Source organism: Spea bombifrons, chromosome 9, assembly GCF_027358695.1.
Source record: "Spea bombifrons isolate aSpeBom1 chromosome 9, aSpeBom1.2.pri, whole genome shotgun sequence".
NCBI lineage: Eukaryota > Metazoa > Chordata > Amphibia > Anura > Pelobatidae > Spea > Spea bombifrons.
The window spans coordinates 37,922,397-37,939,596 of record NC_071095.1 but is presented as its reverse complement, the minus strand read 5'-3'; the positions used below and the strand labels follow the sequence as shown (position 1 = coordinate 37,939,596).

The following is a 17,200-nucleotide window of genomic DNA, read 5'->3' as shown; positions in this document are numbered from 1 at the left end:
GGGCCATCCCTAGCAAATTTCTCCAAAAAGATGGGTGAGCTGACCCTGAAAAATGTATAATTCAATGGGTAAGACGGAGAAAATATTATACAGGGGCAGCCAAGGTCTCCCTGCAGCAGAAGTTCACAGGAGGATGACGCCTTATAATATATAGCGATGCCTGGGTGCTGAAACCATTCTCCATTTAGTGAGTAGACCCTAAAAATAAAAAATAAAAAAAAGGCAAACTAAAGACTCTGCTTTAAGGCAAAACAAATGGTGTTCAGTGGTCGAAGCTAGGTTTCAGAACCCAATACTCTTAATGACAAGAACCAATTTATTGAAAGAGAATCCGTTTTATTTCCGAAACACAGCGTGCTTGCAAGGGAACAGAAGGCAGCCGTTATTGATCTCACCGTTTTATATTGCAAAATAAAAAAAAATAAAAAAATGAACCTTTTGAACTTAACTGGGAATAAAAAAGTTTGAATAACATTTTAATTTACACATTTGCTGGTTACAGCACATTCATTAACTGAATAAGCGCTCCAGCCTTAATCCACAGATTATTTTCCAGCAATAGAGTCAGTGCCAGTTTGCTCCTTGTCTAGCAGCACTGTTTTCCAGGGCTTTGCTCGCTGGTCCTGGACGTCACATTTTCTCCATCGCCATAAAACCGGTGAATGGCTGTGACCAGGTTGGAGGCATCTGGATCTGCTGCAGCTTGTGCTTAATGGTGGCAAGCAGTCAAAGCTGGCCACGCGGCTGGGGCCTGTATCCAAACAGAATTGTTTCCATGTTACCCTTCTAAAAATCCAAGGATTTTATTTGAATCATATATTTTGTTTCTCGTAGTGCAGTTAGAAACTAGAGCAGATTCTGAACAGTGCAATACGCAGGCATGGCTGACAATGTATGCATCAAACCAGAGAACACACACCAGCGCAACAAGAGCTAAACCGCCATTTGGAAAGTATGCTATTTCTAAGAGGTAACTATCTTTCCTGTGAAATGTGTAAATATGAGGCAGATTGTGGATAGTGATACCTATTTTTTCTTATAAACTCTCAGGATATGAATGTCTTCACTCTGGTACTCTGCATCGTGTTTCTCCAAAGGTACTTCTTCAAACTCAAAGTCAACCCCCAGCAGCTAAAAAGAAATTGAGGAAATATGATATATAGGCTATATTTAGAAGAGGAAATCTGGGGTAAATTGCTAAATGTCACTCAATTAACACAGAAACCAAAGGGACTTCCAACTCTTGCTCATTTGCCCCTCTCTGGTGGCTACCTCCTCAGGTCAGCAAGGCAGAACTAGCAGTTACCAGCTCAAAAACATATAGGCTTTGGGAGAAGATGTTCATGAGCTCTCTATGCATTCTCCCCATGATCAGCACTGATCCATGCTACAACCCATACTAGGCAACTACAGGCCAATACTAACATGACTGCTGCTTACATGAACACGGAAATAACGGAGAGCTGTATAGTTCCGTTGGACTTGGAAAAACACAACTAAGATAACCGTGGCTGCTCTGTGTAAATAAAAACAAGCCTGAAGTGCCTCACTTATGCTTCCTAAAGCACTTTTTACTTCTGAACAGATGCCTGTGTTCTCCCACCATGTTCCATAATCCCCCTCAGAAGCTACAATTGAAACTAAGGATTATGTAAAGACGAGGTTCACTAAATCACACCTCAGGTGAATTGTTCTCATAGTTCAAGAAATACTATTCACAAGGGTTCTGGGTACGAAACATTTATTTGAGCAGCTCATGAAAAAGTAGTGAAAGGGATGCAGAAGATCTTTGGGATCAGAACAAGAGAGACAGGTTGTCTGCCTGTAGTACCATAACACAAAGACCTGTATACAAAAATATTGGTTTTATCTAATATTGTCCCATTATACCCCCTTTTATCTGCAGACCGACATTGCCAGTCATGTGATATTTAGGGTGACTTTCCCTGCTCAAGCAACACACTGAGCTGACTCTTAGAGCCACGATAATGGAATCTTTTTTTCCCACAGGCTATATTAGTCAGAGCTCCAGAGCTGAGTGATTGAGACAGAGCCATTCTAACGTTTACCACGGGCAGTATTATGGAGGAACAGGCTGTTTGTTTAGTAGACCAGACAAAAACGACAGACCAAGGACGGATAAACTGATACTAGCAACAAAAATGTGTTTAACAATCTGCAGAAGCAGAAATATTTAAACCTATCAAGGGGGGCTCTATGATCTCACCTCAAAAAATCTTCTTTCAATTTCAGGGTTTTTCCCAGTGGTTCTTTGTTCGTAACAGCACAGGATACAAGTCTCCAGGCTACAGAGATCTTTAAGGGTCTTCAGCAGCAGACACAAGGACTGTATTAATAACAAAAAATAAAGAGGTTTACATGTGTTGATAATGACAGTATTTCAATATACCTGGTGAGATCATGAAATAAAATTGATGTAAGTCTTTGACTTAAGTCTATCTCACCAATGGACCAATTGATTGGTCCATTGGTGAGACAGAGTTAAGTCCAAGACTTATGTCTTTATCCCTACTCCCCTAGCATACCGCCCAGTGGCCCTTACAATACATATACAGATTTTATACATTACCCTAATGAGGGAACTACTCACAGGACGGACATAATAAACATATAGCAAATAACATTCAGGGGTGTCACAGCACCAAGGTGGGCACATATGATACACACTATTCTAATACCTGAACCAGCCTGATTGCAGCAGGTTAATGCAGTAAGAACATTTAACACCAGGAGGGGACCCCCCCCAAAAAAACCCCAGCAGATTAGATGGGCTAAATGGAACATATCTGCCATCACATTTCCATTTTAGACAAGATCTCTTTTGAGCCATGTAATAAATACGGAAGTACCCGCACCTCTTCATAGTATATGCAGTCCGCCATCAAAATGTAGTTAGGTGAAGGCAGGAACTCTGTGACATCCTCACCCCTGAAAAAGAAAACATATCCCCAAGTATTAACAACATGATTAATTATTTAAAGGCGAATCATATCCTAGTAAAGAGAACCTATTGCCACCAAGCCGAGATATACAAACCATTTTAGTACCTTCGCTCGGCAGCTACCGGTGATTAGATCCTTGTTGCTTTCAATGTTCACGTTCATCAAGTCCTTCCAGTCTTCAAGATCCGTCAACGTGACGTCTGCCCTGTACAGAAAATAAATTGTACTTAGAATGAAAGAATAGTCGTGCCAAGTAAAAGATCAAAAGCATAGAATGATCAATGGATATTTTGGAGCTAAAAGGAAAAAAAAATCTGCTTTTAGAATATTATCATGGCGGGTGGGAAATGGGCCAGCAGCGTCCGATATTCTGAGTACATAGGCGATATTTTTAATGTACTGAATGAATCTATAAATGTATATCCACGTACACACAGGCACCTATATAACCTATATGTATTGATTATGCCAAGTTAATGAAAAAACATAACTTGGTTTCATTCATATTTCTAAAAGGGTTATAAAATTATAGTTGAGATTTATTACTCTCCTCATAAAGAATATATCAGTCATTTATTTACATTGTGTGGCACCAGATCTGCCACTTACCCGAGGGTTGCCGCCATGATCCCTACAATGCCGGTGCCAGACCCCAGCTCCAGAACCGATCTCCCCCTCAGCTTATGGAATCCAGGGCCCACAAACTCCTCGCCCTCCAGGAACTTGGATAGTACGATAGCGGCGTCCCACACCACGCAGCCTACGTCTCCGGAGCTCAGCTGCTGAATCGCCAGAACCGTCCCATCACTGCGCTCCAGCTCCCGCAAAAACATTGTCCTCGGGTCCGTCACGACAGGCCAAACCCCTCAGGTGCCCGCTTCCTCACTGTGCCAGCATTGACGCCCACAAAGCCCAAACAGCTGCTAGTTCCTACCCAGTAGGACTCTAAAGAGGTTGTCAGATCATGTGACTGATCACATGGTACAAAGTACTGCCGGAAACTGGAGACTGAAATGAGTGGAAATGCATTGAACTGATGCGCGCCGGTGTCCGTTCGGGAGGGGGGATGTGTCTCTGGCGTCCGCTCGGTGTGTCTCTGGCTGTCACTGGCGTCTGCCCGGTGTGTGTGTCCGTCTGTCAGTGGCGTCCGCTCGGTGTGTCTGCTTGTCTGTCTGCCTGTCTGTCTGCCTGTCTCTCTGCTCGGTGTGTCTGTCTGTCTCTGGCGCCCGCTCGGTGACTGACACTTGCACAATGTGTACTGTATACGAGAATATAATATATAATAATAAAGCAACAGCCACGTTTCATATTAGAATTGCTCACGGATATGTAAATGCACATAACATGGAATGCACTTGGAAATGAAATTAAAATCCGTTTTTCTCTTAATATGTTTAAAGCGTTTTCTTCTTTATAAAAGCGTCTCTATCGCACTCTGCCGCCACTGTGTGTTTAACAGCCATGCACAGGGTACAATATCCAAGAAAGGCTGCATTGGCCACGCAGGGTTAAGATCCTATAAATCCAGGATGGGTGGAAGAAAACTTATAAAAAGGCAAATTGGTACCCAAGAACAACACAATATTATTGTCATAAATATATATATAAACGGGTAAATTATACTGCGTGAGAGAAAAAAATTCTAATCGACAATGTTGAATCGATTTTATGGAATATAAAATTAGGGTTTTTCAGAGCAAATGCTCTGAAAAATACACTTCGTCTTATAATCAGACCTTAATTAGTGGTTGGATAATAATACAGCGCTGCAGGGGACCCGGATCCTCCTCTCTGACAGCCGGCGGGTGTCTGTGCGATGCGCGCAGACATCCTCCACTACTGTCCTCTACTGGGGCTTCTATGATGGAGCACCAGTGTGACATGACCATATAAGGGGTAAAAGGCATATTTGGGGGGCAGAGGGGCATATCTGGGGTCAGAGTGGCATATAGGAGGTTATAAGGCATGTCAGGGGGGCACAGTGGAATATCAGGGGATATAAGGCATATCTCTATATCTGGGGGAATAATGCATAATGCATCTTCCTGATTTCTCTAAATTAAAGCTGCTGTTCTACTTAGACATTTTCCCCAACTATATAAATATAACTATATAAATTCTCTAAATACTTATATTATTATGTACTACTATAATTTACATGTTAAATAAACATTTTCTTGTTTTAGTATAATATACCGTTTGTAGTTTATTGTTGAAACTGTAGTTATTTCACCAAAATAAATTGTGTTCTGTGCTCATAAACAAGGTAGAAAACAAATAGGACAGAAGCACACAGGGACTGATATGAAACAAGTAAACTAAAACTTTTATCATTAATACATTTTTATTGCATTAAAAAGAAAGCGTAGCAGTCCAGCATAACTGCTACTTTGCAAGGCTATTGAATTCCACATGACTGTTTACATCATTGATAGGTTTATGATGTCACTGTGACACACCCATTTCCCACTACAGTTTTGGCATGGCAGTGCATCATCTCCATGGTAACAGGTCAATTGTTGTGTCATAGCTTTGTGATGTCACACATTCTAAGTGTATGCATTAGGGGATCACGAGCCCAGACAAGCACTCTGTTACTGAGAGCAGCGATAGTATAAAACTATATAAATTCCCTAAATACCTATATTATTATGTACTACTATAATTTACATGTGAAATAAATATTTTCTTTTTTAATATTATATACCGTTTGTCGTTTCTTGTTGAAACTGTATTTATTACACCAAATAAATTGTGTTCTGGGCTCATAGTACACAAGCACACTAAAACTTTTATCATTAATATCTTTTCATTGCATTATAAAGAAAGCTTAATACACCGGCATAACTGCTACTTTGCAAGGCTATTGAATTCCACATGACTGTTTACATCATCACCATGGTAACTGGTCAATTGTTGTGTCATAGCTTTGTGATGTCACACATTCTAAGTGTATGCATTAGGGGATCACGAGCCCAGACAATCACTCTATTACTGAGAGTAGCGATAGTAGGTCACGTTTGGACAAACTGACTTATTCTGAGTTATAAACACAGAAATTCTAATTTACAAGCCAATCTTTTGTAGCAAATCCCTGTAGTTGTTATACTGCAGGACTATTGCTATTACTCATCTGTTGCGCATCCACTCCTCATCTCATTGTAACAGGTATGTTAGGGCTTTTTGTTTCATTTTATTAATGGATTAAAACACCAAAATCACTACACGACTTAAACAGCTATGTTCCCATTTCTCAGTTCGTGTACGCACATGAATTATATACATTTTTTGGACAAGTAGGGATTTTCTCAAAATTCCTATTCATATATGTGAAGCAATTTCTTTATGAAATAAAGTTTTATATATAAAAGATATATAAAATGAACAATTACCAAACATTTTATTGCTTAACATATCCCTAATTTACAAATCACCCTAGATTCCTGTTTCATTTTTTTTAACACCTTCCTTTCCATATCTAAAACATTCCCTACTAAGTACCATACTAACCATACAAAATAAAAATAAAAATTAAATATAGTAAAAAAAACCCGTTCACAATCACTGAGAGCCGAGACAAAGGCAATGCTTGCAAGCATCACCTTTGTCTTTTGACTTTTTCCATGCATGTGATTGGCTGTAGCATGGAAGATCTGCCATTGATTGACGGCTCTGATCGGTGAGCCATCAGCAGCAGTGCCCCCCCCATGCTCTTGTTGATCTCGTTGATGTGGGAGCGATTTAACCGGTTATGTACCAGGTACATCATGAGTTCTGTGCTACCATCTTTTCATGACGTACATCATTGGTCACAAGGGAGTAAACCTAAAGCAATTTTATGTATATTATGTTGAAAGTTTATTTTGTGTTAGTTTTCAGTAGAAACGATGTCTTCGTATTCTGTGAAATATGTCCGTCTCCGGAACGGACAAAATTTGTCCAATATTTTTGTTTTTGGAAATGCCATTCGTCTGTCTGGTTGCAAAGAAATAAACGCCCAGAAGAAACATCCGAGCTGCTGTAAAACTCATCGGCTCCGCTATTCACATGTAACAAAGTAACTTTAACATGAAGCAGCAGCTGGGAATCTCTCTGTATAATGTGTTTGGTAGAGAAATATTCCTGCACATATTTATTATTAGCATTATTATTATTATCTTTTATTTATATAGTGCCAGCAGTTTATGCAGCGCTTGATACAATACATTCAAGGGGTCTGACGAGACAAGAATTGACAGACTAAGACAAACTGATACATTAGATAGAGAGAGCCCTGCTCGCAAGCTTACAATCTTGAGGGATATTTATAATATTCAATTATTAAATCAAGACCTATAGGTGCAACGTGGGTCCAGGTGCAATTCATGGGATGAGATTTACAGCAGCTCGGATGTTTTTGGATTTTAAAGGATTTAGAGAAACTCTTTTTTTTTAGTTAAAATTACGGCCAATTTTCATTTGCCCAATGTTGCATTCGCATGAAAACGCATTTGTATGGAAACGAATGCACAAGTCTAATATTATGCAATATTATAGTTATTGTAGTTTTAATGATTCTAATGTTCTTGGTGTCATCTTGGTTTCCCAGCTTCAGTGATGGCAGGTAAAATGAAGATTTATTCGGATCTACCTGGCCGGTCTGATAACTGTGAAGATGAAAAGGGTGAGAAGAAAGCGCCGGATGACTCACTTCCGGAAATCACTGGAATTGCAGAGGGCTCTCTGACTTTTGACAGTGAATATAAATACCGGGAAGTGCTGGACCACATTTACAATGAACTTGCGGATGATCAACCTGAAAAGGACAGATTAAGGTTTTGTGATTTCTTTGTAATATTCTGTATGATTTGCTGTAATCATTAATCAGCAATGCCTTTTCTTCAAACATATATATAGCAACCTGAAACTTCTGAGTGTATAAATAATGTATTTTCCCTACTTCTGATAATGTGCGCTTGACTTTGATCACAATGCGGAGAAATCTAGTGTCATCATCCTCTTCATCCTGTGCATTCTATACTCAGAGCTGTACATTTTTTAAAGTACCGTATTTGTTCGATTATAAGACAAGGTTTTTTCAGAGCAAATGCTCTGAAAAATACCCCCCGTCTTATATGCAAAGTCGTCTTCTAATCAGACCTCAAATAGAGGTCTGACTACAAGACTAAGATCCAGATCCCCGCAGCGCTGCAGGGGACCCGTATCATCCTATCTGGCAGCCTATCTGGTATATATATATATATATATATATATATATATATACTGTAAACATACTGTACATACTGTACATACAGATATATAAAGAAACATACATACTATGCCCCTCTCCCTATTAACTCAAGGAGTTATGTCTCCCCTGCAGCTCACACTTTTTGTGCCATGCATTGGTACTATAGCGGGGTCATGTGTAACGCACCTTGCATGACCCTGCTACACTAGTGATGCAGAGCACAAACAGTGTCTCTGCATAGAGTGGGTACCATGTACCCATGGCGCCAGCTTCAACATGCTTTTGCTTTCAGCCTTGTTGTCACTAAGTACAATCTATATATATATATATATATATATATATATATATATATATATTTGCCTAGTATTTTTCTTTGATTGACATGATGAGAAACTCCTACATAATTAGCTGTATCATCTTCAATGTCAGGCTCCGTATTTAGTGGTGGGAGTTATGGTGAACAACAATCATTCCTGGCTTACTTTAAAGTGATGGGAGTTAAAATGTATCACCATTAGTAGCTTGCTCAGTATATAGTGATGGGAGTTATAGTGTACAACCATCAATGCCTGCCTCTGTATATAGTGGTGAGAGTTGTGCTGTACCACCATCAGTGTTTGGCTCAGCATGTAGTGATGTAAGCTTCCTGTACCATGGTCAGTGCTTGGCTCAATCTATAGTAATTGGAGTCAAGGTGTACTACTGTCTGGGTTAGTACATTGTTATTCTCTAGAAATAGCTGAGCCTCAATTATCAGTTCTTGTTTATTTATTGGGTTTATCAGTATAGATTCATTTAACCTCCAGTTATTTCTAATATTATAATCTAAGTTATTAGAGATCTACAAAAACACCGGGGCATGATCCGATCTTGGAATCTCTCACTACATTTAAATGTTTTGCTTTTATCAAGAAACAATCTATGCGTCAATATGTTTGATACATATTTGAATAAAAGGTATAATCTCTCTCTGTTGAATGGAAAACTCTTGAACAGTCATACAGAGAGTTCTGTAACAGAAATTCTTAAATTCCAGGAGAGGAACTACCAGATCCTTTTAAATCTGATCTAGAAAAGCTACGGTCAGCATTAAAATCGCCTCCCATCAAGAGAATACCACTCTGAAGTGTGTCGATTTTAGTAATCAAAGATTCAGAAAAACGTAGCGAGAACCAGTTAGGAGCATATACATTAACAAAAGTGTTAATTTGGTTAATGAGCCAGCCCTGTAGTATGTAGATTTTAATTCGAGAGCCAGCCCTGTATGATGCATAGTTTAATCCGTAGGCAAGCACAGCATTTCCCCGTCTTCCTTTAAGTAAGAGAATACATATAAAATTACTTCCAAAGTGCCTTGGAAAAAGTGGGGCCCTAAAGTGTTCCTTTAAATATAAGCCAGAGAGGTAAGTGTTAATTAGTTTAACCATTGCATTGTGTATTATTTCTGTGTTATTAGAATTTGTCATGGTGTGACCTCCCTGAGTCGGACTCGGTGGAGACAGAACTCTTATCGTTGCTGCGTGAGTAGATAATCCCTGGATAAACTGAGGAAGTGCCATTTGCCCGTCTGTGATGCCCTCTGCGAGTCTCCTCACACTCTTCTGCCATCTGCCAGTCTCCTGAGACTCCGCTACTGTCTCCCGGGACACCGCTACTGTCTCCCCGGACGCGGCTGCTACCTGAGAGTCTCTCCAGACTCGGCTACTGTCTCTCCGGACTCGGCTACTGTCTCCCTGGACTCGGCTGCCACCTGAGAGTCTCCCCGGACTCGGCTGCCACCTGCCAGTCTCCCCAGACTCGGCTGCCACCTGCCAGTCTCCCCAGACTCAGCTGCCACCTGCCAGTTTCCCCAGACTCGGCTGCCAGTCCCCACAGACTCGGCTGCCAGTCTCCCCAGAATCCGCTGTCATCTGCCAGTCTGCTCTGCTGTCTAAGCCATCTGAAGCCATCTTCCTTTCTCCCCAGACTCTGCGGCCATTTGTCTATGTCCACTGCCTTCTGCCAGTCTCCCCACACTCTGCTGCCTTCTGTCTGTGTCCCCAGACTTTGCTACTGTCTACCAGTCTCTCCTGCCCTCTGTCAAAGTCTGGTGCTTTATGCCAGTCTCGCCATACTCTGCTGCCCTTTGCCCGTCTCTGCTGCCTTCTGCCACTCTCCCAAGACTCCACTGCCATTTGCCCGTCTTCACTACTATCTGCCAGTCCCCCACCTAGTCTCTGCCATCTGACAGTCTGACCAGACTCAATTGCTATTTGCCATTCTCCGCTGCCAGTCTCCCCACACTCTCCTGCCATTTGCCTGTCTCCATCGTCTTCTGACAGTTTTCCACACTCTGCTGTCTTCTCCCAGTCTCTTCAGAATTCACTGCCATCTGCCAGTTTCCCCAGACTGCTCTGCCATTTGTCTCTTTCCGCTGCTGTCTCCCAGTCTCCCCAGCTTCTTTTCTGTTGATTGTAATGGACGAAAGTAAAGATTCATTACAAATAGACGCATCGCCCACCATGTGCCCTTTCAATGTGCCCGCTTTGTATGGCAGGATTCCCCATTATACCCAGCTGAGCGTTACTGGGATTTGCTGCTTCAGTGTCACTTTGCGCTGGTCTCAGATTTGATTTGGTCTCCCATGTATTATTGTCACGTTCTACCCAGGCTGCGGAGCTGCATATCTCAATCTTGCTTCAGTTTCTATGTTTTACTTCAATCCGTTCCTGGATTTCCATATGCTCTGTTCTGATCTTCCATTCCTTGCTTCTAGTCCTGCTCTTTGCTTCAGCTGTTTCCTTTATAAGGTGAGCCCCACCCGTTACGTTTGTCTCAGTCTGCAGCCTGCAGTCTACAGGTATGTTTCATTGCTATGTGTTGGGATTTCACGTTTGGTTTGTTTAGTACCTCCGTGGGAAGGCTTTAGCGTTAGGACCCACTGTCATTGGAGTACTTTGGCGTAGTGGTGGGCTAAGCATACTATGGCCATAAGATGTGACGCAATCTCTAATAGTTATCATATAGTCCTAGGCTAGTTCCTGTATTTATGTGTGTCAGTCTGTGAGGTAACCTGTGGGGTGTCCTGTCCCCCCGACAGCGGGGTGTCCTGTCTTTTTCATTTCTGATCTTGAGTATTCCTTCTCCTGTTCCATGTTGTGCCCTGTATCATGCATATCTTGTCTGTCTGGTTATGTTTATTCCTTGTCTTGTTCCATGTAGTGCCCTGTATCATGTATATCTTGTCTGTTATGTTTCGTGCCTGGTCTCCCTATCCCTTACGCGTATGTTTCAGCTATTACTCTGCTTAGCTTCAACACTCCCAGCCAGCAGCAGTCCTCACATGAGTCTTGTCATTTGTCATGCCTGTTCCAGGGTGCCTGCAGGATTTATCTTCGTTCTGGACTACATCCGCTATTATATCAGGGCGCTGGTATGTGGCTGCACAACCCTAGATGCTCACCACCCAGGTGAGTGCAGTCGCCCTGCACCAGGCCCTGTCCTGTGACTCTGCTACTGCATCCTGAACTCCATCTTTGGACGCCCTGGATCATTACAGTCGGCTGTATGGACCCAGTTCCTGACAATTATATATCAGATATTTTATTCGATTGCAGCTCCCAAAATGACCCGAACAGGGACAGCAAACATAGCGTTAGCGTGCCAGGGAAACGCTGCCGATCGGTGACCCCCAAAAGAAAATGACAATTAATGTAAATCCGCAACTCCATATGTTAAGATCAACTAGAGGAGACGGAAGCTGTGTTTCTAAAAGAAAATACGGATGTAACTGGGGGCTTTTCCTCTAACCCGGTATTGGGATGATTTTTTTCCTTACCTTGTAATGATTTTCCTTTAAAAGTCAATATTAAGCGACTTTCTGTTAAAAATATTAACACTTCACAGTCCTTGGTCCTGTTGCAGAGCAGAACCCAGGTGGGGAGCTTCTTAATGCTGGTATAACTAAAGAGGATGGTGTTTCTGGCTTCAATAAACTATCATCGCAGTAGACCCCTGTCTGCGTGTGCTTATTTGTAATAATTACTGAATGTGTCGGCATCAGACTGTTCGTTCTAGTAATGACGCCTTTATTGTATGGACTGTAAATAACTGCAGAAATTATTAGCACCGATATTTATAATCTGGGTATAGTGCCCTCTTGTGGTGGATTTGGGTACCGATTCCTAAAATGTTACTTTGTTTAGGTTATGGGGTTAAATATCCCCTACAGTTATATTGGGGGATGGACTGTATGGGAACCCGGGGGGGAAAGCATTTCAGAAATGGGTCACAATGTGGTATGTTATATACATAATCACAACTCCAATTGATTTATCTCCTCCTTCCCTGCCAATCAACACACCCTCAACAGTGACTCTCCCTGTCCAAACTCGTAAGTGCAACTCTGCGAAAGATTTTTACTGTCCCTGGAAGATTCCTGAGAAAATCAACATGTGTTTCTATAATAAAACATGTCCCTAAAAACTGCTGTGAATGTGTTTATTTTATGTGATCCAGACCGGAAAACTAGCCGAGCATCACCAAGCCACCCAATGTTTCACTGAAAAGCTGCGGTTTATACAAGAAACTCAAAATAAACACATAAGGAGTTTCATTTTGGTGATAAAGTAATTTTTTTTTTTTTTTACATAGAATTATAAACAATTTCTGGCTTGAAAAGTCGCGCAGAATACACGGAAAACAAAATGATTCCTTTTTGGTGCAAAGTTTCAATGTTGATCTTATCACCATGGCAACCATTGACCTGGTTCTTCTGCTTAGACCATTCCTATGGTTGCTATGGGGATAGACCCGATAGAACATTCCATTGGTTCCAACGTTCCAAATGTAGCTGTTGCTCTCAGTACGTTGATATTGCCCTTGATCAAATTAAACTGACCCGTTATCTTAGAACATTAACTGATAATTGCTAAATATCATACGTTATTTGTGGGAAACAATAATATTTTTAAATAAACAGCATGAACTATACTAAATGTTAACAGAATTTTATTGACACGTTAAATTGGAAGTTCAGTTTACAGATAACATGAAAATCCTCTGGTGGAGGTCAGTGTAGGATGATGGTCTTGGACTCCATGGTGTAGCCAGCGAGACAAACAGGCAGATGATGCAATAATAGGCGTGGCTGAATCAAGTGGGCGGGGCCTAAATCATTTCAGTTCCAACCACAAATGAGACAAGTCGTTGGCAAAGCAGGCTCAGGAGGGCCAACCACATATCCATACATGCGTGGTAGAGCAGCTTGTCAGCGTAACTACCAACATGTCAAGATCATGTCACAGGTGCAATCTCACCTCTCAAAGTCCCTCAAATAAATATAAAATATATTTTCTCCATTTGAGTTTTTCCTCATATTACTATGGCATTTAATTCCACCATCTAAGCGTGCCGACCCTGGCATATGTTGTGTACAGTCACCTACATAGACCTCATGTTCAATCTACATGTATGTACAAACACATGTATGGGATACATTTATAAAGGCCTTTTAAGAAAATTTTGTTTCTGTTCCTTTCTTTTTTTAACTTGATTTGTTAGATATTGGGACATACTGGGGAAAATGTTTTATGTAAATACAAAAAGGAGCACATGGGAGAAGACAATACCTGAGTCTAAGTAGCAATAGGTAATATCTATAATGCTGGAAGTGAAAAGTTATCCTAGGATGAGTGATGTTATTAAGGTGAGGGTATTAAACATGCATGGGATAGACATACGGCTCCTGAATCTAAGACAAGACCAACGACTGATTAAGGTTTGAGTCTTTACAGCAGGAGAAACGGGCGAGTAGACGGGGGCCGAATGGGGCCGATCTGTCGGCAGGTTCCATGATTCTATAATATTAGATTTAAAAGAGCAAAATGCGCTATGCGTTGCTTTGAGACCCTTTGTATCATATTTGTTCAACATTGTGGCTTCACAGAGTCACCTGTTAACCGCTACAATGTAGCAAAATAATGAAAGCATAATTCTGTATATTATGCTGTATGATGTAGCAAAAGGAAAAAAGAATGCTTGCAATTTGTGACGTGTATATGTTTTGTTACACACACACACTTTTTACGTAAAAAGTCTATAAGGGGAGGCCAAGGAACGGTTGGAGCCTCTCGAAAAAAACAAGACTCCCCCTGAAAATGTTTGATTGGCTGAAATAGTTTTTAATGGAGTCATCACGGCGTTAACTGCCACGCTTCATAATTTTAAATAGTCTTCAGTTAGCTAAAACATGAATTTCAATTTTAAGTAAGTCACTTAAAGCCCGGCTTAATCTTGCTGAAATGGATTTTTGTTTAAAAAAAACCTCCAAAAGGTAAAAAGTAAGATTTCATAAATGGATATTTCGGTTCTGTTTCATTTCTGGCTTGAAAAGTCGCGCAGAATACACGGAAAACAAAATGATTCCTTTTTGGTGCAAAGTTTCAATGTTGATCTTATCACCATGGCAACCATTGACCTGGTTCTTCTGCTTAGACCATTCCTATGGTTGCTATGGTGATAGACCTGATAGAACATTCCATTGGTTCCAACGTTCCAAATGTAGCTGTTGCTCTCAGTACGTTGATATTGCCCTTGATCAAATTAAACTGACCCGTTATCTTAGAACATTAACTGATAATTGCTAAATATCATACGTTATTTGTGGGAAATAATAATATTTTTAAATAAACAGCATGAACTATACTAAATGTTAACAGAATTTTATTGACACGTTAAATTGGAAGTTCAGTTTACAGATAACATGAAAATCCTCTGGTGGAGGTCAGTGTAGGATGATGGTCTTGGACTCCATGGTGTAGCCAGCGAGACAAACAGGCAGATGATGCAATAATAGGCGTGGCTGAATCAAGTGGGCGGGGCCTAAATCATTTCAGTTCCAACCACAAATGAGACAAGTCGTTGGCAAAGCAGGCTCAGGAGGGCCAACCACATATCCATACATGCGTGGTAGAGCAGCTTGTCAGCGTAACTACCAACATGTCAAGATCATGTCACAGGTGCAGTCTCACCTCTCAAAGTCCCTCAAATAAATATAAAATATATTTTCTCCATTTGAGTTTTTCCCTCATATTACTATGGCATTTAATTCCACCATCTAAGCGTGCCGACCCTGGCATATGTTGTGTACAGTCACCTACATAGACCTCATGTTCAATCTACATGTATGTACAAACACATGTATGGGATACATTTATAAAGGCCTTTTAAGAAAATTTTGTTTCTGTTCCTTTCTTTTTTTAACTTGATTTGTTAGATATTGGGACATACTGGGGAAAACATTTTATGTAAATACAAAAAGGAGCACATGGGAGAAGACAATACCTGAGTCTAAGTAGCAATAGGTAATATCTATAATGCTGGAAGTGAAAAGTTATCCTAGGATTAGTGATGTTATTAAGGTGAGGGTATTAAACATGCATGGGATAGACATACGGCTCCTGAATCTAAGACAAGACCAACGACTGATTAAGGTTTGAGTCTTTACATCAGGAGAAACGGGCGAGTAGACGGGGGCCGAATGGGGCCGATCTGTCGGCAGGTTCCATGATTCTATAACATTAGATTTAAAAGAGCAAAATGCGCTATGCGTTGCTTTGAGACCCTTTGTATCATATTTGTTCAACATTGTGGCTTCACAGAGTCACCTGTTAACCGCTACAATGTAGCAAAATAATGAAAGCATAATTCTGTATATTATGCTGTATGATGTAGCAAAAGGAAAAAAGAATGCTTGCAATTTGTGACGTGTATATGTTCTGTTACACACACACACACACACTTTTTACGTAAAAAGTCTATAAGGGGAGGCCAAGGAACGGTTGGAGCCTCTCGAAAAAAACAAGACTCCCCCTGAAAATGTTTGATTGGCTGAAATAGTTTTTAATGGAGTCATCACGGCGTTAACTGCCACGCTTCATAATTTTAAATAGTCTTCAGTTAGCTAAAACATCAATTTCAATTTTAAGTAAGTCACTTAAAGCCCGGCTTAATCTTGCTGAAATGGATTTTTGTTTAAAAAAAACCTCCAAAAGGTAAAAAGTAAGATTTCATAAATGGATATTTCGGTTCTGTTTCATTTCTGGCTTGAAAAGTCGCGCAGAATACACGGAAAACAAAATGATTCCTTTTTGGTGCAAAGTTTCAATGTTGATCTTATCACCGTGGCAACAATTGACTTGGTTCTTCTGCTTAGACCATTCCTATGGTTGCTATGGTGATAGAACTGATAGAACATTCCATTGGTTCCAACGTTCCAAACGTAGCAGTTGCTCTCAGTACGTTGATCAAATTAAACTGACCCGTTATGGTCTGTATCTGGAACATGGTGTGGTTTGTGCGTTCGATTGCGAACATAATCTCTAGGTAGAGGTCGGCTTCATTTGCCTTTCGTCCTCCACTACGTTTTCCAAATCCAACAAGTAATAAAAGCATCATGAAGGTGCAGAGGCACCCCACGATTATCAGAAGAGTACCTAACATCTTCTCACTCGCCTGCTCTGCTGAGCAATGAGAAGTGCCTGAGTTTCACCTGCTTTATATAACCTCCTATGATGACATCACAGAGGCTGATGATGCAATAGTGGGCGTGGCTGCATCAAGTGGGCGGGGTCTAAATCATTTCAGTTCCAACCACAAATGAGACAAGTCCCTTAAAGCCTGGCTTAATCTTACAGAAATGGATTTTTGTTTAATAAAAAAAAACAAAAGGTAAAAAGTAATATTTCATAAATGGATATTTCGGTTCTGTTTCATTTCTGGCTTTAAAAGTCGCGCAGAATACACGGAAAACAAAATGATTCCTTTTTGGTGCAAAGTTTCAATGTTGATCTTATCACTATGGCAACCATTGACCTGGTTCTTCTGCTTAGACCATTCCTATGGTTGCTATGGTGATAGACCTGATAGAACATTCCATTGGTTCCAACGTTCCAAATGTAGCTGTTGCTCTCAGTACGTTGATATTGCCCTTGATCAAATTAAACTGACCCGTTATCTTAGAACATTA

The 17,200-nt window shown here is 40.6% G+C and overlaps 1 protein-coding gene across 1 annotated transcript; it reads right to left on the bottom strand.

Annotated features, from left to right (window-relative positions):
• Window positions 1–302: 302 nt before the first annotated feature.
• Window positions 303–3,796, bottom strand: LOC128504421 (protein N-lysine methyltransferase METTL21D-like). Its single transcript, XM_053474450.1, has 6 exons — window positions 3,573–3,796; window positions 3,058–3,168; window positions 2,877–2,949; window positions 2,228–2,347; window positions 1,027–1,131; window positions 303–751 (listed from the first exon to the last, which is right to left on the bottom strand). Exons 1-5 carry the CDS (start codon window positions 3,794–3,796, stop codon window positions 1,027–1,029), a joined length of 633 nt encoding a protein of 210 aa, XP_053330425.1. The 3' UTR covers window positions 303–751.
• Window positions 3,797–17,200: the final 13,404 nt, after the last annotated feature.